The sequence below is a fragment of the Phyllostomus discolor genome, chromosome 9 (assembly GCF_004126475.2).
Source record: "Phyllostomus discolor isolate MPI-MPIP mPhyDis1 chromosome 9, mPhyDis1.pri.v3, whole genome shotgun sequence".
In the NCBI taxonomy this organism is placed as follows: Eukaryota; Metazoa; Chordata; class Mammalia; order Chiroptera; family Phyllostomidae; genus Phyllostomus; species Phyllostomus discolor.
Genome location: NC_040911.2, coordinates 37467070 through 37494340, shown reverse-complemented (window position 1 = coordinate 37494340; position 27271 = coordinate 37467070). Strand labels below are relative to the sequence as shown.

The following is a 27271-nucleotide window of genomic DNA, read 5'->3' as shown; positions in this document are numbered from 1 at the left end:
GGGAGGACGGCACTGCCTAGGGCTAGAGACGCTTGTGAACAGTGCGTGTGGATGGGCTTAGACTTTTGTGCCGTACTAGGCAAGTGTGGAATAACCTCATTATTACTTAGAAAAATCATCACTGACACCCACCCTTACTTTTTCCCCATCTAGGGTTCCAATGAGCTTCAGCTGCCTTATCTTTTCTAAAATAAAAGATTTTAGTAAACATTACTATCTGTCTTTGTCATAGAATTACTACTTCCAAGAATTTAGCCTAAGGAAACAATGAGATAATTGCTCAGAATGTTTGAGCAAGTCTATCCTCTTATAGCATTGCTCAAAATAACATAACGTGGGACTCAGTCTCCTGTCCAGTAAAAAGGGATTGTTCATGCAGTGGATTAATTGGCAGCCACTAGAATGAAGCCAAAGAAGGATCTTTATTGACACAACACATGTCAGTGTAAATCATTAAGAAAAAAATCAAATTATATGGAAACTGTATATATAGTATGGCATCATTACATTTTCTTTGTATAAGCAAAGACAAAAGTCAAGAAAGAATCTAAAATAATGAGAGTATTTTACATGACATTTCTCTGCATGGTGGGATTATTGGTGGTTTTTCTTTCTTCTGCAAACAAAACAAGCAAGCAAAATGGAACCAGGGCCTTGGAAATAAAGAACAAACTGACAGTGACCAGAGGGGAGGGGGAAGCAGGGGGAAAGAAGGGGAAGGGTCAAGCAAAAGAACATGAATAGAGGACTCAGGGCATGAACAGTGGGGAGGGGCTGACTGTGGGAGTGGGGAGAGATGGAGGAGGGGTGAGCAGCGGGGAAAAGGTGGGACAACTGTAACTGAACAACAATAAAAAAGTTCCATTTACACTGTAACTCAGATCGATGTGTCTAGGTTATTACCTAGGTACAAATCTGGCTCCACAGCTCTACAGCCATGTGAGGCTGGAGCCTCTAATTAATATCTTGGGGTTAGTTTCTTCCCATAAAATCTGGGGATGAATCTAGTTCCGCCCTCCTAGGGTTGTTGTCAGGAATTAATGAGATAAGACAGAAAAAAACTTAAAATTATGCTTCACACATTCTATGAACTCAATCCATGTTAGCTCTCAGGTCTGTATTTCTTTTTTTTAATGAGCATATATTACTTTCAGATGTAGAAATACAATAAAGCTCATTGGGAAATCTTTTCTTTTTGGAAAAAGGAAGAATTCAATGCACAGAGGACAAAAGGAAAACTTGTTTCTGGTGGGATATGAGATATTGATTGAAAAGCTTACAGAGAGGTTTCCAGATGGCCTCTGTCCGCGCCCCAGCCCCCCAGAAAGCCTTCCCACTGTTTCCCCCTGGAGTGAGGTCTGCCTGCTGGTGATCTTCAAATGTCAACAGAATCAGAAAATACCCTGTAAATGGAAGTAGATTTTTTTAAAAAAACCTATTTGATTCCTTAGCTTACCTTGAAAACTATTTTCTGTTTCTTCCTTTGTGAACTTTTGTCATTTTAGGCATATTTTGGCTTTAAATCATGGCCGTTCTCCTAGTGTATTAATGGCAAGCATACATAAGGAAAAACCGAATTTTGTGTATTCTTCACAGGTTCCAAAGAGAGTCTGAGTTAAATATGGATTTGAGGAGTCCTCACCCGGTGCCTCCCCTCCTCTGCCCACTGTGTTCCAGGGCGCCCACCTCCGCCCTGCACAGCCCTGGCCCCTCCTCACACCCAGGGGCCCTGGAGACTTTCTATGTCATCGAACTCTATTCTTTTCTTCCTGATGCCTCTTCTTTCCCTTTTCTCATTCCTGTGATTCTCTTCACATTTGCTTTTTCACCTTCCACTCTCCCGTTGTGTTCCTTCCTTTAGGGAAAAACTAAAACCACTATCAAACCTCCACCCTTTCTGTGGCCACTGCCAGCCTTCAGGATGGGTGTCCCTGGCTGCCCCTTCTGTCCCCAGAGCACAGCCATGCTTGGCCAAGCCAGATGGGAGTGTCAGGGCTCTGGAAGGGGACCAGGTTCCACCAGGGTACACCAGCCCTGGCCCAAGGGGCTTCAAATGCAGGCAGTGTGATCTCTCCCCAGAATTCCTGCATCTCTCCCCAGACTAGAGGGCTGGGTTTTATTTCCCACATCCCACCTGGCAGCTCCTGCTGCTTTTCTGCATGAAGTTCACCTTGCTCGGGTAGCCTGCGGATACGGATGTGTCATGCTTCTTGTCTCTAAATCAAGAGCCAGCTCCTGTGCTATTTGCACTCCTCTTCTTGACTCTCAAACCATGGATGTAAACATTCTACAGCTTAGGTGTTCCCAATTATACATCACATGTGACGCACTGTTTCATAGGTTTTAAGCACCTTCGTTGATGAGATTGTTTACCTTTAGAGTTTCTCAATATCACAGAACAACCGGATGGAACATTTGGTTCTATACCTTGCCTCTCACAATCCTCCTAGCTCAGCTGACTCTCACCATCCCTGGAACACCTGCACATGCATGCAGTGTCCCAGGTGCACTCCTGGGGGTGTAGGGGGCAGGCCAGCGCCAGGGAGCCAGGAGCTAGGAGATGTAGTGCTCTTCTTGCTTCAGGATCTGAATTGCCAGTCCAGGAAGGCACAGCAGCACAAATTTCAGAAGTTCAGGCAGACAGAGCAGTGGGGCAGTTAGCATTAGGGTGCAGGGCCTGGCCCAGGTGAGGCAGAGCTCTGGAAAGCAAGAGTCCAGCCTCCTGACTGTAGAGGGAGATGAGAACAGGCAGCTGGGCACAGCTGTTGTGCAAATTCTTGTGTTGCAGGGCAAGGGCATGGCCCCAACACTGCTCAGGCCTGGGCAGGGCTGGACCTGAACAGGCCTGGTATTTAGACAGATGGGTCTGACACCTTGCCTGGGCTGCCCCGGCTTGTCCCTGTTAGTAGGTTGCCATGGCTTTCACACAAAGCCTTGTTTAAACTCTCTATTTTTTTTACTTTTTCTAGCCAGTTAGCCACTAAGTCTTGGACACTGCTCTCCTTCCTTCCTTTGTCCATTTCTTCCAGTCCATGTGCTGCTAGCCTCCTACTTTCCCCAAAGCTACACAAACTGTCACCCAACCCAGGGGTGCATTCACATCCCCGTCACCCAAACCCTGCTAGCTTTTCCCCTGGGCAGTTCTCTTTCTTGTAGCTCAGGGCGTGGTCTTTGGACCAGCTGCACTGGCTTTCCCTGGGAGCTTGTCAGGAGTGCAAAATCTGGGCCCCAACCTGAACCTATTGACAATCAGAACCTGCATTTTTAAGCCTCCCCACCTGGACTGCTTGTACATTAAGATTCAAGAAGCGGTGCTCAAACCATCTGTAACTGTGCTAATCTGTCACAGACCAGAACCTTTGTAAAGTACAATAAAAATTAAATCTTAGAAAAATGAAGTGAAAAATAAAGGATAAAGGCATACAAAACACAAGCCTCATTAAAAAAATTAGATTGGCTAACCTGTTCTTTCAAATTGTTACAAAAGTTTCTACATGCTTACCCTCCGTGTCTGCCCTTGTTTCATCACAGATGAGGAGCACACAGTCCGCAGAGCACACTGAGCAGTGCTGCTCTAGAGGGTACACTCTAACTTTCCTTCAAACCTATCGGTGCCCATTGTGCCCCATCCTGAAAAGTCTGCCTCTTCTCTCTAGGACCTCAAGTCTCTTCCCTGGCTCAGCTCTAGTTATGCAGGCCAAGTTATGTTTGTTACTCATTTAAGACTGTTAGCCCCAAGTCCCCTTGCAGCCCAAACAGTCTCCCTCCCTCTCTTCATCCACTCTCTGCACTGTTATTGCCCACAGCAGTGGATTTTTCAAGGGCAGGGCTGACAGACTCCACTCACCCCTGACCCTCAGCTTAGGGCAGAGTTTGGCACACACAGATGCTCAGCTCAGAGGGAGGGAGGAAAGCAAGACTGGGGCATCTCTCCCCACTGTAGAGTTCAGTACCTCATTCACATCAAGGGTCTTGGTTCCTGGCAGCTAACTTGCTCTAACAACTCCAGCTCCAGCTGGCTCCAGTATCTGTTCTCTTTCCTTGCTCTTCAGGTGGGAAAGACTCTCAGGTGTTCTTAGCTCTGAGGTGCTTCTCCATCACAGGAATGCTCCCCTCACCCCTGCTCACTCCTTTGTAAATAGCTGCTATAGTGAACTCTCCTCAACTACTGTGTTCTAGTAAGTCGTCTGTCTCTGACTGGGGCTCTGAATGACAGCCAGTACTTGGGCTTGCAAAGGATGCTTTTCAATTGGTTGAAACTCACCAAGCCCTACCTAATTGTCATCTGGGAAAGAATAAAAAGAAATATTGAGGAGGTGACTAAGTAGAACATTTTAAAAAGTATGTATACTGTGAACATACATTTGTGTGCATGTGTGTGTATGAGAGAGAGAGAGGGAGGGAGGGAGCCAAATGAATTATAGCTATGAAATAAGAAACAGCATTCTGTTCCTTTCTGTATCCCCAACACCTAGGAGAATGCCTAGTATATAGAAATAATTCAGTAAATGCATGCTTAATGTATGAATGAATGAGGATACCAAGAGTTCCTTAATTATATCTGCCCAATTTACATATGTCCCTTACATATCTAACAAAAGCCATACATATGCAATAGATAGTAAGATATTTATCACTTATAACTTGAAACATAATGAAAAATTGGATTTTTGGTCATTCATATTTAGAGTATTAAACATTTAGAAAAATGGGTGGTAGGAAGAAGGTATATTGTTCCTTCTTTGTGGTAGATAAGCTTATAAGTCTTAGAAAATTCTTCAACATCTGCTTCATGAGATGAATAAGATAAATGATATCTTACTTCACAAGATAAATAATTTAGAATAGAAAACCTAAGGGTTATTATGGCAGCTGCAATGTGAATTTAATGCTGACATATTTACCATTCTAGAAACTGTTCTAAGTACCATTCAACTGTTAACTCATTTTATCTTCATCACAACCTTACAAGGTGGGTCCCATTTCACAGAAGAGGAACCCGAAGCTCAGAGGTGCTATGGAGCCTCCCAGGGCTATATAACCTCCTACTAATGGTCCCAGACAAGCGTGGGGTGAATGGAGCCTCCACACCAGGCAGTGCTGCCACAGGGCAGGCCTTGGCTGCTGTGCAGGGATCGCGCTCAGCCTGCTCCCATCCTGTCTGAGCTTGGGCTCAGTAAAACTCCTGTGGCCCACGTGGCTGCAACAGCTGCCCTCTCTCAGGATATCGGCCATCACCTTCCACAGTGTCGCCTGTGAAGGACCATACTTTGCTTCTTTGGGGCATTAACAAGCAAAATAACACTGTGATCATGTCTCCCTCTTGATACTGGCTGCTGGAAGCAGTTTTGGGACTCTGCCGCGCAGGCGTGCGAGCACTGTGTGTGCTCTGTGCGAACTTCACCGCGGGCTCGATGTTTCACTCTACCGATAATTTTCCTTCTATGCCTTTGGTTTGTTTGCTTTTGATTTTTGGTGATTCCATATTGGTGTGTTTTTTTTTACATCCTTTGGGATTTAGGGCTGTGAATACCTCCCCACCTTAAAGGGGATGTGGATGAATACCTGCAACGTGTTGATGGAACAACGGTCCAATATAATCACTGATTGTACTCCAGTCATACGATGTGTTTGGTTGCCACTCAGAATAAACTGTCCAGGTGTGTTTTGCCTTACTTCATGGTTATCCTAAGTCTGAAAGATTTGTATATTCATATAAAATATTTCTCACTTTATAGCATTAAGTGACATTTCTGAGTCCTTTTGAGAAGCACAGGGTGATTCTGTAGAAAACACTCAAGCTTTTGTAAGCTGACTGTGGCCTAGTTTTCAATTTTTCTTTTTTCTGAGTGGGTTGCCACACAGAAGCTCTTAACAACATCAAGTGTAATGGCCAAGCATCAAAGGCCGTCCGAAGAGCACACCAGGTTATAATTTTTCTTTTACAATACTCAGCTGTTCCCTTTTAAAACTGATTTGATATGTTTCCTCCTCCCAGAGCAAATACATCTTTTTAATTATAAGGGCTCATTAGTTATTATACTGTCCCACTCCCATATATTTTTTCTTTTGCTCCTAAACATTTCCAGTGACAGTAGGATAATAACATGTGTGTTGGTAGCTGAGAGTGGGTTTATTTCTAAGTATATGGGGATTCACCCTAAGCATTCATATCATGACTCATAATGTCCCCTCGAGGCATTCTTTCAGGACCCCTCCCACCCACACTGTGCCCCTTCCTAGCCATGATTTGTGCTCTCGTTAAGAGATATTGCTTATTTTGGAGAACAATTGGAGTTTAATAAAGGATGTTCTAGGCTGAAATTTCTTGCTCAATGTATTATCCTATAGAAGACAGATGTGCACACATGGACTGTAATTTAGCTACCTGAAGATACTTATTTTGTTCCCCCATGCTGGTCTGTAATTATGGTATGGAGAGAACATATACTCTATTTCAGGAAAAACTCTCCACAGAGATGATCTGGCAGCTGTTGGCACAGTGTAATTTCAGGATGTAGAGCAGGCTGTTCAAAAGCCCCTGGAATTTCTTTAGCTGAGGCTAAAGTTTGAAAAGGCTAATGCTCTTGGGAGAGGTAATATATTGACTTAAAATTCACTATAGACCTAGTTTCTTAAGGAGAAAGAGCAACGCTGATAACGTGCCCATTAATGGAAAAAACACACGTGTATTATGAGCTGGGCCAGTGCTTCTCAAAATTTTACATACATTTGGATTATCTATTCAAATGATGACTTTGATTCAGAAGGTGGCAGGTGTGCCTGGAGGTTCTGAATTTCTAAGATGCTCCCCAGTGATACCACAACTCCTGGCCTCTGGGCCACACTGTGGTGGAACTCCCTGCTCACCAACAGGCCTCACTGAGAAGTGAACAGCAAGGCAAAGGCTGAGGCAGAAGCAGGATAGTCAGTGATGAAGAAGTGAGAACCCTGACACAAGAGGATGAGGTCCCAGAGGAGCCAACAGAATCTCCCTAAGGGCCTTATGAGTGGTAACGGACACTGTGCTAGGAACACACAGGCTGGAGATGGGGCAAAATGTCCTTGCAGCCAGGTAGCTCTTCATGTTCTCTGTTTCTGGCTTTCTTGAGCATGGTATACATGGGGACTGAAAATCAGGCTGTGCAGTGACTTCTGGCCCTGGCAGAACCACCCAGGGAGCAAAGACTCTTTGAGGAAAGGACCAGACTCCCCCACTTCAGCCCTCTCTGGCCCCGTGGCCATTCCTGACAGCAGGATCGCTGATTGCATCAGAGCCCAGGCTTTGGAATCAGATAGATGTGGGCTGGGTTCTTGCTTTGTTACCTACTTGCACTGTGATGAAGACATGTTCTACTCCTTCCCCAAACTTCTGTTTTGCATCTGTGAAGTAGAGATAATACATTACCAATACACTGGGGTTATTGTAAAGGCTACAGAGACATGTAAGCATGAGTACCTGGCACATGCTAAATCCTCAAAAAATGCTAGCTTTCTTTTCCTCATCCTTCTCCTCACTATTATTTTATAATAATCCTACTTGACAATATCTTACCAGTGCCACCTTTTTCTCCTCCTACCTGCCACTGTAATCACATGCCCAGTTTTCCTATTGCTTGGCCTTGCATTTTCTCTGGCTCAGGACCCTAGTCCCAGCAGATGGAGCCCCAGGTCCTTGGACTAAGCTGCAGCCCAGGTCACAGAGCAGCCTTGGGTTTCCAGCCCAGTGAGCAGCACTTGGCTGGTCTTGAGCTGTCTTGATGCCCCACTCCTTTCAGGCCCCTGCATCAATCACACCCTAGCAGCCCGGTCCTCTCCACCCTTCTTTTCTGCGACAGGACCTCTCCCTGTCTCCTGGGATTTCACATTCTTTTGTGGAGTCAAGTGAGTGAATAAACGACTAGCGTACACCCTGATAAGTTTAACCACCACAGAGGGAGGCATTTCCTCTGCTTTGGGATGCTTTCAGAGCATTTCACAAGGAAGTGGCCTTTCCATTAGTATCTCAAAGACAAAAAGGTTTTGGGGCCAATGCTAGGCCCTGGTCATGGTGTGACCAATTGCCCCTGTTTGCCAGAGACTGAGATGCAGAATTTTCAACACTACAACGAGGAGAGTCCAGGCAAATGGGAGTGGTTGGTGACCCCTTTCAGTCTATCACAGCAATTTTCAACTGGCATACCATGAAAAATTTTAAAAACATGTAATACATGACTATTCAGTGAGGGAAACTGACTTCTTTTTCCCTTAGATGGAAAAATAAAAAAATGACAACAGCCAACACAACAATAGCTGTCCAGTATAAATGAATCAAATAATACCTATTTTTTGTCAGATCAGCAAAAAATATATATTTTTGGTATGCTCCAGAATTTTAGTAATTAGTTTGTGTGTGCCATTAGACAAAAAAAGTTGAGAATTACTGGTCTATCATTTGTCTATATCTTAGAGTACTGTTTTTTTGGTTGATGGTTTATTTTTACTAGTTATCTGAAAGCCTATAGTTTGTGACTGGGACCCTGATTATCGAATTCTAAAACACAGGGCAACTTCCCATTGGAGCAGAGCTGACCATCAGAGTCTCCAGCTTTTGTCCTGCTCCTTAGTGCTGGGATCTGTCTTGATGACCTGCTTCCCCTGGGTGACACTATCTCTCGGTCAGTGTTTCTCAAAGTTAGTCTTTTAATTACTGAGCTCAGAAGGAAAACCCATGCTTGGAACTTAATGCTGTCTTAGAATTCTCAATAATTTTACATTTGAATTTGTGTTTCGTGAGTCAAGTCCAATGGGACAATGGAACTCATTCTCTTTTCCAGACATGTTCTCAGCCACCTGCTTTCCCCAAGTCCTGGTACCACGATCCCTCCAATCCTCCTCCACCTTGCTGCCCTTATGCCCTGGGTGGGCGTCTGGGAGCAGGTGCAGGGAAGGTTGGCTGCCTGCACATCATGCAGAGAAGGGGCATGGCAGCTTCACCCTGTCCCAAGCTAGCAGAGTGATGGGCGACTTGACAAGGATGAGCCTGCATCCAGGCACCAAGCACATCCCAGTGCAGAGGTTTGGTCCTTCAGGAGTCACCTGTCTTTGTGGGTTAGGGCAATGGGCCCATGGTGAGGGGAGATAGACCTCCTTGCTCCTGGCCAGGGCATGTTGTGCTGTGCTATGTCAACCAATCAGCTTTTGGGAGGGAATCCTGGCATATACACAACCAGTAGCAGGCTGGGGTCCCCTGGTACCTGTGAGGGTCTTTATTTACCCGGCAAGAATCCCCTTGCCCTTGGGAGTGCAACATTAAATAGCAAACAAAAAATACCATGATGAGTCAAGAGAGGAACTGGAAGAAAGAGAAAAATATCTTTTAGAAAATTTAAAGGCACTTTTTTCCTGCCTTTGTATAAGGGCCCCTGCATCTTCATTTTGCTCTAAGTTCTGCACAGCCTGCACATTTCAGCTGGCCCTGGTTCCAGGCCTTACTGCAGACCTACTGACTTAGAGTTTTCTGAACCATATCCTGTCCTGAATTATATCCTGAATGTGTTAGCACGCTCCCCGGGTGTGCCTGATGCACACTTAAGTTTGTGAGCACTGCCATTTTGACACCTGGCTTGGCTCAATGTCCAGAATTGAGCATGTCTTCTTCTGGCCACGTTTGTCCTCTATGTACAGTGTGAATAGTATGGGGGAAAAGATCCCAACACCTCAGAAATTGTAACTTCTACCACCGTCACTTTCTGACCTGGCTGGAGAGTGGGGCCAAACCGATATGAAATGGGGTCCTCTAAGCATGGGCACAACTGCAGTCCTCACTCACTAGAACTTCCTGTCTCTTTGAAGGAAAGCCTGGCGTGGGGCCTGGTCAGTGCATGATGAACCACGTTTCCTGCCTCAGTGATGTTCCAGAGAGCAGAGGCTCCACTGGTGTGTGTCACTTTGTGAGGAGGGCACGGAGCAGAGCGCTCCCCCCCAACCGTGGACTTGTAGCGTGGATGAGATACCAACACATGTACTATTTGAAAGACTGCTATTTAGGTGTTGATTGTCACTGCAATGCAACCAGCCTGTCATGATTGACACAGGCTCTGTTTTAATGCATGGGACTCTGACCATCCTCAAGTCTTTAGCTGTAGGGCAAAAAGGAAAGGAAAACAAGGATTTCCTTTTAAGACTCCCCAAACAGAAACTTAGATTCTGACCCAACCATAATGATGAGATGTAACTCCATGTGGCCATGTGCAGGTCTTTGTGCTCCCGTCTGCACCAGAAGCTTCAAGAAGGGACCAGTCCTGGGTTGGGCTTATGGAAAGGTCTTGCCAGAGGTTACAAGGTCATGGAGATATATCAGGTCTGTCCAAAAAAAGTCCAACCATTGTAAATATAATGCGAATGGTTTGTGTGATATCCATGTAACCTGGCAGCTAAGGAAAGTGGACTGGAATGCTCATGCATGAACAACGACAACTTCACTGTCCTAGTCAGTGGAGGTGGTAGATGCCATTGCGTGAGCATGTGTACTGTGTGGCCATCATATTCAAAATGACCAAGCAAGAAGAGCAACAAATCTGCATCAAATTTTGCCTCCACGGAAACCATTTGGATGATTCAGATATGGGCAACTGGTGATTGGCAGCTTCATCCTGACAACGGGCCCGCTCATGTATCTTATGCAGAGTTTTTTAGCAAAACATCAAATCACCCAGGTGACTCAGCTCCCCTACAGACCAGATTTGGCACCCTGTAACCTCTAGCTTTTCCCAAAACTGAAATCACCTTTGCAAGAGAAGAGATTTCAGACCATTCGATGATATTCAGGATAATACTACAGGACAGCTGATGGCAATTGGGAGAACTGTGTGAGGTCCCAAGGTGCCTACTTTGAAGGGGACTGAGGCATCATTGTCTTATGTACAGTGTTTCTTGTACTTTGTATCTTCTTCAATAAATTGTTTTCCATAGTACATGGCTGGATACTTTCTGGACAGGCCTTGTAAAGCAAAACCTAGGATATGAGTAGCCAGCAGGAGCAAGATTCAGCTTGCCAAATGGATATTTTTAAGCTCAGAAAAATTTCCCAAATTTGGGGTGATTCATTATTCCCTGAACACCATTAGTTGAATTGCAATTCAAGTGGAAGCAGTCCTTTCGTTCTGCAACTCAGGCAGTTAAGGTGCCTTCCTCTCTTAGCCAGTAGGAATGAATAAAAAACAAAATCTCAGTCAGGGCTGCCATTCATTCTTGGGTGCATGTGCTCACAGGTGTTTGCATTTCAAAGACTGGTCCTGAGCACTGTTGTCTCCCCTTCTCTCTGAACTCCTGCTGCTGGCCTGAGAAGGTGCTGATGGACATTTCCAATGGTTCCTTGGGACTTTTGCCAAATTGGTTGGCCAGAATAAGTGGCAATGTATATTTGTGACTAGTAGAGGCTGATGCTGCATTTAGTTTTGTACTGATGCATTTCATTAGGAAGTAGGTGTTAGAAAATTTTACAGATATGGTCCCTGTTTCTAGGAGATGCGCTGATCACAATTTTCAGCTCAGAGCATGTTATGACCTATGCCACTGTTGCTTTATTTTCATATTTCCCCTTCATCCTAGATCCCCTCTCCTGCTCCTTTCCCCTCCATATGCATCTGCCCTAACGTCTTTTGCTACTTAACCTGAAACAGGCTTCTGCCTTTGAGGTGTGCTCACTTCCACGGGACTGAATCCCCACACGGGCCAGGCCCTGCGCCAGGTGCTCTCTGGGCCTTGACTCTTTAATCCCTCACCCCAACACTGTGGGGTGCACGGTCACTGACATTTCTGTCTCTGTGGAGTGGGTTCCACTGGATGGTGCTCCTGGCCTCTCTCTGTCCCTCTTCTTCTGGATGGTGCATGTAGCATCAAGAACAGGGCACGCCCGGCTCTGCCCCTGTCACTCAAGTGCAGGGCATAGATGAACTCTTCCTTGCTTCTCCTGCCAGAGCCACGTGGGCCACTCTAGTCTAGCACTCACCGTCAGCAGACCCAGCTCGAGATCTCCACTGTCAGCATCACTGGAGATAAAGGCAATATTTTGTCCTCATCACCTTTGCCTTCTCAGCAGGTTGAGAACCAGATAGAGATGAGAGATGCTTTTTATCAGGGCCTTTCAAAAACTTCCACATTAAGTACTGCTATTATTCCCTTTCACAGATGAGGGTCCTAAGGAACACAGAAATGAAGGAAATCACCCAGGTTTCACAGCTCAGAAACTGGAGCAAGAAATTCTGGCACCAGGCCTTGCCTTCTCAACCATTATGATACACTTCCCATAAAATATGAAGTGTTGTCCGTGTGTATATGTATGTATATATCCGTGTGTGTGTGAGTGCGTATATATATATAATTTACATGAGTGTGCTATAACATCTAGCTTGATGTCTTCTGTATTCATGCTCTTTGTGTTTACGAAGGGTCATCATATTTGCTACATGTGCATCTCCTTCCTTGCTCTGACAGCAATGTGGTTGGTATGATCACTGTGAGATGAACTTTCACATTGTTGTATGTAATAGGATATTGTCCTGGGCAAAGTCATATATAGGCATAAATGAGGTGTGCACCAGATATTTAGAACTCATATTGTATTTCCCCCAGAGAAATGCTATAAATAGGGGTGACCTAAGCTATGTGTTAAAACCCTTGTGTAGCTATAGTAGCTGTCATATTCTACATTTACAAGATGGAATAGTATAAACATTATTTAATCCTTTCCCTTACTGTAGCCTCTGGGGTGCAGGGAGAAGAGGTGCCTCAGACTGGGGAAAGGCATAAGGAAAACCAGGGAATAAGAGAGTTGGAGGGATGGAGATGGGTCTATGGAAAGTGAGGCATTGTGTGGGTTGGGGATAATGGAACTTTGGGGCTCCACCTACCCTCCAACCCCAGACTCTTCTTTTTAGCATGCCAGCCAATCACCATATGTGCCATTGTAAGACCCAGATCTGAGTCCCTACTCAGAGGCAAAGTGATAGTTTCCCTCTAGTCGGGTGTTCCTACCAGCATGGAAGGTGTCCCCCCGCCCCCTCCCCTTCTCCACCACTAAGCAGAGTGGGAGTATGCTGTGCATCCACCTCCATGCTCCCAGTCTAACCTGAACCTGCCGTGGTGGATCAGTCTGGCTGCCCCACCCACTCCCTGGGCTCATGTCACACTACTGAGTGCTCTGGGGCAAGCATGCATCCATGCCCTTGAAACTAACAGTCTTACCCAGAGGAGGATTTCAGGGACTGAGGCTCAGAAATTTCAGTTCTCTCACCCACAGTCACCTGACTCCCAATGGTAGCTGAGCTGGGCACAAAACCCAGTCCTCCTATTACCGATCAGGCCCACTTCACTCTGCTGCCCAGCTGCCTTTGCTCAGCATGTCCCGCTTTGACCCTTCACACCCAGGCACCCCCTATGCTGCAGCATTGCTCTTTTTCACACATTTGTCTGCTATGAGGGGTGCCTGATAGGGGTCCTCGTGGAAGCCAGAGCATTTATGTTAGAGCCTTTGGGACATAAGAGTTCATCTCATATTTAGTTCTGAGAGTTCAGCTGGGGGTTCACGGTTGCATCACAGCAATGGTAACTATGAATTGTCCCATTTTATGCCAAGTAATAGCAATCCGTAGGGTTTGGGCTAACTTCCAGCATCACCCTCATCCAGGCAAAGTGCAGACCCTACCCTGGCCTCCAGCTATGTGTAGCCAAGGTATTCCTTTCGTGGTTCATGAGTGGGCGAGAGAACCGGGCACATGCACTGTATCACCAAGGCCATGTGCACTTGAACTATGAATGTTTAATTCCTCCCGTGATGAGCGGTTTAAAAGAAAAGCACAGTGCTCCAGGAAACATAAAATACACACAACTAACCAGAGTGAAGGCTATGCTGAGACCTTCAGGTTAAATAGGGGTTGGCAGGCTCCAGGGGGTTGAGGTCGGGCTTCCATTGGGTTATGTCGAGGTGACATGGATGCAAAGTACAGATTAAGTAACCAGCTGGAAACACAGGTCAGAAGTTGATGGGAGGAGTCTGGGCTACAGATATATTGGGTTGGCAAAAACTCTATTAGTTTTTCTTTCATAAAATAAAAGACACATTTTCATTTTTACCAATAACTTTATTGATTTGGATATTTTGAGTATGTCAGCTATCTCCTGCATGGTACAACTTTGACTGTTCTCAGTTAACATTTCAATTTGATCGCTATCAACTTTAACTGCTCTACCCGACCTTAGAGCATTGCCCAGTGAGAAATCTCTAGCACAAAACTTCGCAAACCACTTTGACATGTTTGATCAGTCACGGCACCTTCTCCATACACCACACAAATCTTTTTTTGTGTGTGTTTCTGTTGCATTTTTACCTTTATTGAAATAATAAAGCATAATATGCCAACAATGTTACATATTTCCTTCCATCTTCAATATTAAAATGGCTACACAAAAATTTACCAATTTTGATAAGATTTTAAAAGATGTACACTGGTATGACCAAGCTGTCACAACACAATCTAACAAAATTGTTTTGATTGAGTTAAAGATAACTAAGTGCTACTAGAGCCATCTTATGGAAAAAAACCAAATGAACTTCTTAGCCAACCCAATACATTGGGGTCAGTGGTGGGAAGCAGAGTGTGGAGTGAGGTGAGACAACTGGGCTGAAGAGATAGATGTGAGGGTGAGTGAGAGGTGGGGAGGGAGGAGCCAGGCCAGCACGCCAAGTGTGGCTGTGATGGGGAGAAGGAGCTAGGGTGGAGCTAGAGGAGGGCTTGTCTTTAGGTTGGAAGAGACATTTAAAAGCTGATGGTAAAGATCCAACAGAGGCAGGAGGGGAATGGGATCCGGAGCACAGAGAGAGGCATTGGCTTTGGACAGAAGAGGCTCCTCGTTCCACTGGACCAGAGGGAAGAGGGAGAGGATGTACAAATGTGCTTGTTAATTTGGGAAGGAAAGGCAAGGCAAGGGAGTTCCTTTTGGTAGCTTTGACTTTACCAGTGAAAGAGAAAAAGTCTCCTTTGAGGGTGGACAGAAGCAAGGAAGGCTGCACCGTGAGAACCGTGGGTCCTCTGTGAGGACACACCTACAGCTGACGCTGGCTGGTGCTGGTGACACAGGCAGCCCTGAGCCCTACTCTGTACTCAGTAACTTCTGCTGGGATCAGCCACTGTCCCCAGAAGCCAGGCGCTGCTGCTGTCTTTGTTGCTGCTACAAAGAATTCTTCAGTGTCCTTGTCTTTTAGTACCATTCGTTCCACATGCAAAATCTGGGCAGGAGACATCTGATTTGTGATTTGCAGGTCCAGGTCATGTGCCTCCGCTGCCTTACCTGCTGAGGGTGCCAGAAAAGCTGGCATGTTCCACTTTTAAAGGTGGAGGTCCAGTCTGTTCCCAGCAAGATCCTTAAAGTGGAAATGGCATTCAGATCCTCAAAAGTCTCACCAACTGAAGGCAAACACCTCCCCACTCTGGCATCACCCTGCATGGCAGTGCAAGTCCCTTGTATCAGTCAGAGCCAAGCACCCAGAGAGCAGCCTCCTCACTCAGAACTAGCTGTGGTATGTCGCAGGGTCCAGGCTGACCCCTCTGAAATACATGGTCTGTCTCCTTGTTGGTCTTGTTATTGTGACAACCAATAACATACACCAGAGGGTGATACCACCCCCTTTGAGACCTACCATACTAAGGGATTTAGTTCAGAGAGTAAAGACAGCTTTTGATCAAAGAGCAAATTCTAAAAAAGAATATTTAATCTGTGACCCAGCTGATTGCAAATGACACTTCAGCTTAAAGCTCATTCCCTTCCCCCCTCAAAATATATGCTGACTGATAGAAAATAGCTGAGTCAATTTAAGTGATCGTCATTATGCCCTACAGACATGTGCAGACAAGAGGATAATTTTAGCCTCCATTAAAATTCTGACGTAGCCTTGGTAAAAGTCATGATGCTGAAGTTAAGGAAGATGTGACAGAGGAAGAAAGGAACAGATACAACAAGCAAAAGTAGGGCAGGGCCATTATGAGTGCAGGTCAGAAATGATAATAATCTTTTTTTTTTGAAATATATGACCTGTATTAATTGCCCTTTTTTATTTCTTTTTTTTAAAGATTTTATTTATTTATTTATTTTTAGAGAGGGAAGGGAGAGAGAGAGAGAGAGAGAGGGAGAGAAACATCAATGTGCGGTTGCTGGGGGTTATGGCCTGCAACCCAGGAATGTACCCTGGCTGGGAATCGAACCTGGGACACTTTAGTTCCCAGCCCGCGCTCAATCCACTGAGCTATGCCAGCCAGGGCTAGAAATGATAATAATCTTTAGGTAGAAAGATATTGGCCAAGGGGAGGAGATTGGAACATTATAGAAGGTGTGAAATTATTTATGAAAAAATGATAACATCATTTGGGAGCTGATTTAGAACAAATCATCACTGAGAAATATTTCATTGAAGCCTACGTGGGTGTAAGTCACCTATAGAAATCAATTTATTTTTAGTGATTACTGAGTCTAGAAGAACACAGGGGAGGAGGATGCAGAGAGCTTGGTCACTGGTTATTAAAGCTGAATTACTTAAATCTCCTTGCCTTGGAAGAACATGACTATGTAATTTCCACTGTCCTGTATGGTTTGTCAGCAAATTCTTAGGCTACTTGTTAGTCCAGTGGGTGAACCAAATGTTATACCTAATTTTCTTATAAATTAGCAAAAAAGCATGAATGTGAAAAACTGAGTTTTGCAAGGAGAATCAGGCTCTGGACAAAAAAAAAAAGAAATCCCTGACAGTGAGAGTAACTGCAGAGAGTAGGATAAAATATAAGACTTGATATAAAATAGAGCTGAGGTCTTGAATCCCAGTGGGCTTCAGCTTATTTTAAATCACCACCAAACCTATTTATAAGTTGCTAGTCACGGCTAAAATGCTCTTGAATAATACATTTCAGTCTGAAGTCCTGCACTTTGGAGTCCACTTTAAGGAATAATGATTCACATCCACAGGTAGTGACAATCATGCTATGTGTCATCCATCACTTTTTTCTCCCGAGTTAGGAATTTATCAGTAACAAAATATAGGTGCATATGTTTTACCTTTCCCCCTGTTTTGATTATTTTTATTGAAATTTTCCATTAAAAATAGTGGCTTGTCATTTTCCAAGTTGTTGGAGTGATCCAAATCTTTAGAGTCAATTTTGGTTTAGGGATTTTATTTCTCAGGATATTGTGGTTATTTTCAATGAGGAAACGAGAGATGAGAAACTCCAATTCTCCTCTCCCTCCCAGGTTCTACCCTAAATCTCTGACTCCTGCTGACTTGAATCTTAACACCTTTTTTTAAAAAAGCCTATGGGAATGCGGTGTTGATATTGAAATCCTGGGCAGGCTGTCATGTGGGATAAATAGTGGAAATCTGTGCTACTCCAAGGCTAGGAGGAGGACCTATGAAACAAAACACTGAGGAAACATATAATGGCCTGGTCTTGTCAGGAGTGTAGTGGGTTTCTTCTCAAAAAGAGATTGTGGAGTCAAGTTTCTTACCCTGGGTGAAAGGCTGACACAAGGTAAGAAATAGATATGACAAGCAAAAGTAGGGCAGGGCCATTATGAGTGCAGGTCAGCAATGATAATAATCTTTAGGCAGAAAGATATTGGCCAAGTGGAGGAGACTGGAATATTATAGAAGGTATAATGCAAGTTTCCTGTACGTTTCTGGGGTGATCTACCTTCTCTCCTTGCAGGTGACCAGGGGCTTTTAGGAAACAGTGAGAGGGACTGGGGGACAAAGTGACTTTCCTCCCCACACACGCTTTTTGATGGGCCCAGGGTCTGGGTTTTATAGTAAATAGTGGTGATAAACCCACAGGAAAGAAATGCCCTCGCCGAGCTATTGGCAGATGTGCTCTTTGGACCAGGATTAACAGGATGCTTTTTCAGCTGAGTTGTATTTTCATCACTGACCTTGACTGTGTTGTGAGAATTGTACTTCATTTTGTGAAATGTTTTCAAATGAGATTACTAAAACGGAGTTTAATTTCACTTGATCTGCATCTTTCCTCCTCAATTAAAGCATTTCTATGAAATTAGCTCATTAGATAAATTTTTCAAAGGACATCAGCCACACAAGAAATGTAATCATTTGGTCCCTTATTTGGGACTTATTTTTCATGACTTGTATTTATATTTTTACATGGATAGTGGGAAAAGTTTATAATTTAGATAGTAAAAATGTTTCAAAATGTCTCTCCGTGGATTCCTTATTAATGACAAAATTGAAAAGGTGACTTCATAATGGGGAAATATAGCAGACGTCTTCTTAGACAAGCGGTCAGACATAGCATCACTGATCAGAGGACAGCCTGGCTTCATATGCCCCCTGGCACGATGGCATGAGAAGGACACGTCACACAGGTAGTAGTCCTGCCAAAATGCTCACCCTGAACCAGATCCTGAGAAGGTGATCAGGCAAAGTCAGGTTGCAGAACATGCTGTGATAGAAAAGACCTGGACTCATTCTATTGTCAATGGCAGGTGAGACAAAACCGTGGAAGGACTACTCTTGATTAAAATAGACAAGAGAGACTTCAGAAGTAAATGCTGTATATAATCCTTGTCTGGATCCTGAATTGGAAGTATACAACAGCTGTTATTAGGAGAATCAGGAAAATTTGAATATGGACAGTGCATTAGATAAGATTTTTGTATTAATGGTAAAATTTATCAAGTGTCAAAGTGTTGAGTTTATGAAAGAGAAATGTCTGTGTTCTTGGAAGAAACATGCTGCCATAATGGTGTCTGAAACTTACTTTCAGTGATTCTTTTAAATGTGTGTGTGTGTGTGTGTAGATGTTATTTCTCTGAAAATACACAACTCTGCCATTGCTTTTCTGCTTCCAGTGACTCCATCGTCTAGTGATTTCCAGCTTCATAAAGGGCCTTTTTTGACATCAGTGAATCTCAAGTGTGGGTCATGCAAGCTTTGAAATATTATGAATGATCAAAGAGCAAACATAAGTAACTGATAATAGGAGTTTAGCAGAAGGAGCCATTTAAAAAGCATGTAATTTTAAATTATCAAGCACAAGAGAATAAACCCATAACTGTTGGTTTAACATGCATGAGCCAGCTGTAAACCCACTTTGGACAGCACTCATGCTGACTCGCAGTGACACTTGAATCTGCTCATCTCAGAGATTTACCGTAGAGCTGGAGCACTTGGCAAGAACTGGCTACAAGTCCCACAGCAGTGGAGATGGTCCAGAACACATGCAGTGTTAGTGCCCGTGGGCTCAGGAAAAAAAAGAAATGCAGCCTTCCAGTGGTCAGGGCACATAAACAGGTTCCTAAGACAAAAATGGAGGGGAAAATTTTTTTTCATTTTATTTTATTTATTTTTATCCTTACCCAAAGACATGTTTATTGACAGAGGGGAAGAGAGGGAGAGAAACATCTAAGTGAGAGAGAAACATTGATCAGTTGCCTGTCTTAACACACTCTGACCAGGGACCAAACTTGCAGCCTAGGCATGTGCGCTGACTGGGTATTGAACCCATGGCCTTTTGGTTTATGGGATGATACTCCAATCAACTGAGCCACACCAGCCAGTGGGAGAGGGAAATATTTTAAAGTGGAATGCCCTCTCTGATAGGTGCTGGAAGATGAGTTGGTGGAATCAAAGGGCTTATTAAATTAGGCCTGGGTGGCAGGCTCATCTAACAAGTGGAGTGGCCACCACGGTGTCTCCATCTGCTGCTAGATTTGGAATTTTTGCTGTGTTGCATGGAATTTTTGCTGTGTTGCATCAAAGGGATCACACATTATCTCAGAACCTGACAAAGAGAAACAGAGAGTGGTCTTCTGAGCTATTGGGGCTATTTCATTTATTTGGATTTTCAGCAAGTGCACCTTTGGAAAACCATTGCATTCAAATAACCCTCGAGATGTATTATTCAAAATACAGCTTCCCGCCTCTAGGGTCCCTATAATGGAAACTTTGAATATTTGGAAATAATGACATTTGGAGCTTTCTGACGATTCATTTCCCCTAAGGTGAAAGAGGTCACATATTCAGTACCAATTAGGTCTGTGGCATAGCTAATGGCCAGTGAGTAGGATACACATAGTTCAGGATTTTTACACCTGCAACATGTGGGCAGGTTACTTAACTAAGTAACATTTCCCTCATCCTCATTATTGTGAGGCCTAAAGGCAAGAATGTGTGAGAGGGACTTATCATAGTACCCAGAACATAGTAATGATTAAATCAGAAATTATTAAATGAACAGGTTTTGCGTGGGGGGAGGCTACTTGACAATGACTGCTGCTTGACATCAGAATTCTCTGAATGTACAGACTGTAAAATGCTGTGTCAGCTAGTTGAAATTCAAAGGTATAATGATTAAGATGTGACAAATATTAATGTGTAGATTTGAAAAGTGGTAATTTTGGTTTGGATGTAATAAGCTTGAGAAACTGAACCCAGGCAGAGATGTTGAACAGACAGGTAGGAATGGAATCTGGATCTTGGGAGAAGTGTGGCTATATGTGTTGACTTGGGAATCAGCATCACATAGAGACAGTCAAGGTCGTAGACAGACGAGGTGACTTCAATAATTGTATCTCCTTTGCTTTATCAGCTTTTCCACGTGGCCTATATTTTAATCAAGTTTGCAAATTCTCCTCGTCCTGATCTTTGGGTCTTGGAAAGATCTCTAGACTTTGGGAGCACCTACTCACCTTGGCAGTATTTTGCTCGTAAGTAACCTTGCCTACCATGTTATAAGGGACTTTAATTATTTGCAACAGATTAAGACTTTGGATTTAACTAGGAAAGTTGTCTCTCCATGTGGCTAGTTAGGGATTGGTCAGTTTTAACTTTCTGGGTTCCCCTTAGAACAGCCCTATTTCTCAAGCGTGTGTGCATTAATCACAAGTATATACATGCAGAACTGAGGTTGAAATGCCCTTGTGTTAACAGTTCTTGCCGTGATTTGGGGAGAAACAGTGTGCCTGTAACTGAGCCATAGCTGCAATCCTTTCCTTTTATGCAGAATTAGAAACCAGCTTTCATTTATGGATCCTGCATTTCATATACCTTACCTTGACGCTGTCATCTTCACTAATGAAGGATGTCAGTGTGATGAACCCTGTGATGAACCTGAGCCAGACAGGAATTTCACTTACAAGGGCATTGGGTTTTCCGTGAATGCTCCTTGGAGGGTAAATTTGCTTCATCAGTGAGGATGTAGAACCACATCTCCAAACATTGCTTTTGAAAGTCAAGTGGTTTGGTATTTTCTTTCATGATGTAAAAACCTCAGTCTAAGCTTTTGTCTAAAAATCTTCAATACTTCTCTGTTCTTTCCCTATTCATGTAGTTTCTTAGGGAAACATAAGATTTCTTAAGAGATTTACATCAAGGCTATAGTATTTTATTTGATAGCATTAAATGTTTCCTTTCTAGATTCTAAAGGAGACTGTTGGGAACAATTTGGGCAGGTGGCAAATATCGCTGTCGCCCGAGATGATGATGTGCTTTGCACCACTGAATACTCCCGGATTATACCTTTGGAAAATGGTGAGGTAGGTAAACTTGGGTGGTCATGAGAGATGAGACTCAGAAATGAACATGGGTATCAAAATTTTCATAATTGTGAAGCTCGTACTTTCAAGGAGATCTGACAGAGGTTACAATGGAGACCAGTACTTGGGGCTAAAGGGTAAAAGAATCACATTGAAGACTCCCAGAATGAGTTGAATTGCAAAATTCTTTCTTTTTAAGTTGAGGTATAGTTAACATTGGAAATTCTATTTGAGGTCTCTAATTCTCTGGAAGTCGGAGTTCTAAATTCAAGGCCCATAGATCTTGAACTCTCTTTTCGGGTGGAGAATGGAGAAAGTGGGTTGCTGGTGATTGACATGAAGCCCCTCCCACTGCTTCCCAGACCCATTATCCCAGCAAGAGCAACTCAACGAAGGGACGTGGCAGCACTAATCCGTGATCCCTTGGGCAGGGTGAGCAGCATCTGGGAAAAAATAAATTGTTGTCCTTTAGGGCTGTATTTTTGCCCCTGTGAAGTTGCTCAGGCTGTTGTTAGAGGCAATGAGGAAACAGAGGTGGGCAAAATCAGAGAAGAATTCCAATCAGAGAAGAAATGGTGAGGCCGTAATGAGCTTGAAGTGAATTTCAAGTAAGCTTTTTAAAAGGGTGTCTGCCTCCCCCTCTGTAGGTGGAAAGATCTTGAGTAGCTCTATCCTGTATCTTGCAGTGAGTGGTGAGTGGTTCGTGTCTCAGATGGTTGGGACTTGAACTTCACTACCTCAAGCTTTAAATAAAACCTTGGTTTTGTATAGCTATTTTATCTCCTTCACTGTCAACTTTAAATGCAGAGACTCTTTTTTAAACATCACTAAGGTTTTGATTACCTTAGTTTTGTTTCTTTGATGCAGCTTGACAAAAAGTTGTTTCCTTATATTTATATATTTTAACATTCTATTTTCAACATTTCATAGCATTACAGCCCCACAACTATACTGATAGATCAAAGGGCTTGAAAGGAAATGATAACTAACGTCTTCTGAGAACTCAGGTTTCAGGACAGATTGCCAGAATTCGAAGAGAAGATGAACTAGCAATGTTTTTAGACATAAACAAGACCCAACACCACCTACAAACATCAAATGGCTCAAGGAAGCCTACTGCTTTGGGATGTATGAGTTATTTATAGTTACTTACTGCTGCATTTTGATGAAAGGACTTTTTCTCCCTCTGTGTGTCTGTGTGTATGTTGCTATTTTAGGTTGTGGTGTCTTTGATAAATGGCCGTCCTGGTGCAAAAAATTTTACTTTCTCCCACACTCTGAGGGACTTCACCAAGGCCACAAACATACGCTTGCGTTTCCTCCGAACCAACACCCTTCTCGGACACCTTATCTCCAAAGCACAGCGAGACCCAACTGTTACTCGGAGGGTGAGTCGTGCTGTGTGGGTGCCTAGGCAGCAACTTTTTGAACTTTTTATTTTGCTTATCAAATTAACTGCCTTGAACTCATTCAAGTAATATTTACAGCAAGTAATGGTGTTGTCATAGGAGTTGTTTTTGTCTGAAATACTAGACATAAATTAGAAGTTTGCTTGTTGAGGAAAAATGACTACATTCAAAGAAGATGAAAGGCAAAGGATGACAGCCAGTGTGGTATTAGTCTGATATAATGACAAACAGTCCCCAAGTCTCAGAGGCTTAACAAAATAAAGGTTCATTTTTTGCTCATGTGACAGTCTAATGTGCTCAGCAGGTAGGACTGGCTCCACAAAGTCATTCAGTGAACACGGCTTTTTAAATTTAAATGTGCAGCCTGTGGGACCTCAGGGTCTTCCCTGGGTCCCCTACATCTGGTCAGAAGATGACGGAAGAGAGAGAGGGCAGAGGAGACCTACATGTTTCCAGCCACACAGGTCACTTCCATTGGCAGGAACTGATCGTATAGCCCCGCCTAGATGCAGGAGGCTGGGAAATGTAATCTAGCCAAAGCCGAGGCGACATAGATATTGGTGAGCACTGGTGCTCCCACTATGTTGGATGTATAGCCTGGACATCTCTCACTTAGCGGCAGGAGAGTGCCCTGTCTCCTGGGCATGGAGGGGACTATCAGAACAAATACTCCGAGCTCTCTGTTCTCCTGCCCTCTGATTTCCTGCTGTGACCAAACCCACTAGAAAGCCAGAGAGTAAGAGACCCATGTTGCAGCCCATAAAGTTCAGCCTCAGGGCCAAGAGCAGGGTGGAGAAAGGTAGAGAATGGACCTGGAAGGGTGAATGGAAGGTGACCTATGCACCTTATAGAGTTTGCCTTCTTATGTAAGTAATATTAGAGAGCTGGAAAAGGAAGAGATAAAAGTAAGTTTTGCTACAGTTTTAAGGATTTCAAAAAGTCCTGTTATCTTGGGTGTAGGTGGCTTGTCTTCTGCATTTCCTGCACTGTCAGAACTCTTACCTACTGTATGTGGGAACTGTCCTGGATCCCAGGATGGAAGTTACAAGGAAGGGCGGGCTTTCCGATAAACTGGCCTGACTATGTTTCCATTCTCTAGGTGTTTAGTAGCTCTGCTACAAATGTAGCTCACCATATTTTTAAAAATTTATCTTGTGGGGGGTTGAAAGATTTATACTGTTATGTATATATATTTCTTTTCACTTAGGTGAATGCAGTCTTCTCTATTAAGCAATTTTAATGGAGCGCACAACATATAATCTCGAATCCCCAAATCTAAGTTGCATCTTTAAATGGAGGAACAGCAGTGCTGTGGGGTGAAAGCTGATCACGTGCTTCTCTCTTTTGCTGCTGCCACCTGTAACACATATGCAAAGAGAAACTTCCATGGTGATCAGCCGAGAAGCCTCTGAGTGTTAACATATCACAGAAAGCCCTTGAATATTGAATTTATCCATATTAACAAGAAAGGTTGTAGATGCCTTCAGACTAAGTAAGATGTTGCCAGGAAGCTTAGACACTTCAACAGTTTTTAAAGAGGAAATCAGAACGGAACCTCAATATCACGTGAATAAGGCACTTTAAGATGACTGATCTCAGCAGCAATAGCAAAAAGATACAAAACCCTCTTATCCTTGTGAATTCAAAGACTTTCTCACTGGCAGGTGTGTTCATGACAGAAAGGTTATTCTAAACCCCCCAAAGTACTCACTGAACCCTGTGCATCTCCCTCCAAGCCTGAGAAGTCAGGGACCTGGCACACAGTGCCACCTGTTGGCACTAGCACAGAGGCCTGCAACTCACCAGAGATGGCGCCCTGTCCCTGCGATGGCCCACCTGTATTTGTGGCCTGGCTTCGGGGATCCTCAGCTATATCTGAAGCTTGATCTGTCTGGCCTTTTGGAGCCTGAACTTCGGTGTTTGGCCTTATTAACCTTGAGTTAGCAAGGCTTCAGCAATTGCTGATGGCACCTCCCAGCCTCAGAGCACTGTATCAGCACTGCATCTTTGTAAACACTCTCTCCCTTGGCAAAACCTGCACGTGCATGGGCAAAATTTTGTATTTGAAAATTTATTTTTCGTGAATAAATACATTTAACTTATGAAACCCAGATTTACATTTAAAAAATAAGCTAGGAAACACTTAATCTCTTTCCAAAAGACTAAAGGGTATAATTCTTTCCCAAGGCAATTTCCCTCCATGCATTTAAAGCATTTGGTTTTAAAAAGGTACAAATTCAGCATTATGCTATTAAATTTGATTGAGGGATGCATTTATTTTTATAAGACAAATTACATCCAAATGTGGCTCCCTTGGAGTTGAGGTAGGCTCAGGTGTGGCTCAGTGGGTTGAGTGCTGTTCTGTAAACCAAAAAAGGCTGCTGATTCGATTCCCGGGCTGGAGTACATGCCTGGACTTCGGGCCAGGTCCTTGGTTGGCGGTGACTGATGTTTCTCTCCCTCTCTTTCTTCCTTCTTACCCCTCTCTCTAAAAATAAGTAAATGAATATCTTAAAAAAGATAACATAATGAAAGCAAAGCAGGCCCAGTATAGATATTCATTAAGGATTAATAAAGCAAAGTCTTTGTTGCTTTTGTATAATATGGACACATTGTGTTTTCTGTTGCATAGTATTATTACAGCATAAAGGACATCAGCATCGGTGGGCGGTGTGCTTGCAATGGCCATGCTGAAGTGTGCAATGCAAACAATCCTGAAAAACTGTAAGTACACTGTACAGATTCGTTAGCCTTGCTATGAATAAGTCTAATTGTTTCAGTGAATGTTTGCATCCCATTAAATATCTCTAATTCCCTGCCCCAACCCCCATCAACCCTCACCCCAGCCAGACAGTGCTGCAGGCAGGCACAAATAATTGATTAGTGTTGCCAAGAGAAATAATATGTGTTAGTCATCCTGGATCTAGTGGGATCGGGGTATATAGGTTCAAATCCTTTCCTCCCACTTTTTATTTTGGTAAAATACACATAATACAAAGTTTAGAATCTTAACCATGTTTAAGTGCACAGTTCAGTAATGTTAAGTGTATTCACATTGTGGTACAGCCAATCTCCAGAACATCTTGCAAAAATGAAATTCTATACTGGTTAAGCAACTCCCCATTCCCTCCTCCCCAAGCTGCTGACAACCACCACACTATTCTCTGCCTCTGTGGTTTTGACTACTCTAGGTACCTTATATAAGTGGAATCATACAGTACGTGTCTTTTTATAACTGGCTTATTACACTCAGCATAATGTCCTCAAGGTCCATCCACCTGGTAGCATGTGTCAGTAGTTCCTTCATTTTTGATGCTGAATAATATTTCATTATGGATGTACCACATTTTATTTACCCATTCATCTGTCAATAAACACTTAGGTTACTGTTACCTTTTGGCTACGAACATGGTTGTACCCAGTTTGGTTTTTAATTGAAGTGTATTTCACATAAAATTAGATGCATAGATTTTAAATATTAAGTGTTCAGCAATTGCATACATTTGTGTTACCACCACGAGAGATACATTTAAGGACTAGAAGTTACTGGAATGCTAGATACAGTAATCATTTTCTCTCAATGTTTCATTTAAAGTCTATGTTTCCCCATGAATAGCATTTACCAGAGACACATTTTACTTCAGTCAGATTCAGGTGTGTGCATTGTTAGGCCTGGTTTTGTGTTCAGGCAGAGGTGCCAGCTCCCAGCTTATGCGGGTGCTTTGTGGGGCCCTTATTCTGGACCAGCAACAGTCCCTGAGTTTGTCACTCCTCCTTCAGGGATCAGGTGGTGCTGTTTGAGATAACAGTGTGAATCCCACAACCTGCTCGCCTTTTACTGGCAAGGACTTTTTTATTAATGATTAACCCATCACCCTGGTGACTAGAAGTCAGGTCCAAGTTAGAGAGAGGGAAGCAAGCAGGTTGATCTGTTGTTCCTGACCCTGAGACTAAACGGCTCCACATGGGAGAGTAAAGTCAACAGAGGAGTCTGAGTTTCCCCTCTCGGAAGGACTGCCACGCCCTGTCGACTCTGCAGACCTGGAGGAGTTGCTGCTGGGTGCATGCGAGTGGAGAGGCCATCTCTCCATGCCTTGGTGAGGGGTTCAGTTTGCCACCCGTCTACACCAGCACAGCTGCCTTGCCTCTTCCTACGTGTTTGTTTGCTTCTGACCAACCAGCTGGCTTGCACAAATGCTGCTAAAATCCACATCCATGAATAGGAAAAATGTCTTATACTTAAGGGGATGCAGTGACTTAATGAAGGAAGCCAAGGCTGGACAATCAGA

General features: G+C 43.6%; 1 protein-coding gene and 1 long non-coding RNA gene across 2 annotated transcripts in view; one reads left to right on the top strand and one right to left on the bottom strand.

The window, feature by feature from the left end:
• LAMA3 (laminin subunit alpha 3) overlaps window positions 1-27271 on the top strand; it is a 249647-nt gene that overhangs the window by 40502 nt on the left and 181874 nt on the right. Inside the window, exons 3-6 of the mRNA XM_028523555.2 lie at window positions 20628-20745; window positions 21455-21573; window positions 22791-22961; window positions 25615-25706. Of these exons, the coding sequence (XP_028379356.1) occupies window positions 20628-20745; window positions 21455-21573; window positions 22791-22961; window positions 25615-25706 (500 nt within the window). The remainder of the gene's footprint in view (window positions 1-20627; window positions 20746-21454; window positions 21574-22790; window positions 22962-25614; window positions 25707-27271) is intronic.
• LOC118496696 lies at window positions 21773-26853 on the bottom strand. Its single transcript, XR_004899253.1, has 2 exons — window positions 26622-26853; window positions 21773-22078 (listed from the first exon to the last, which is right to left on the bottom strand). It is a non-coding gene; the product is annotated as an uncharacterized LOC118496696 (long non-coding RNA).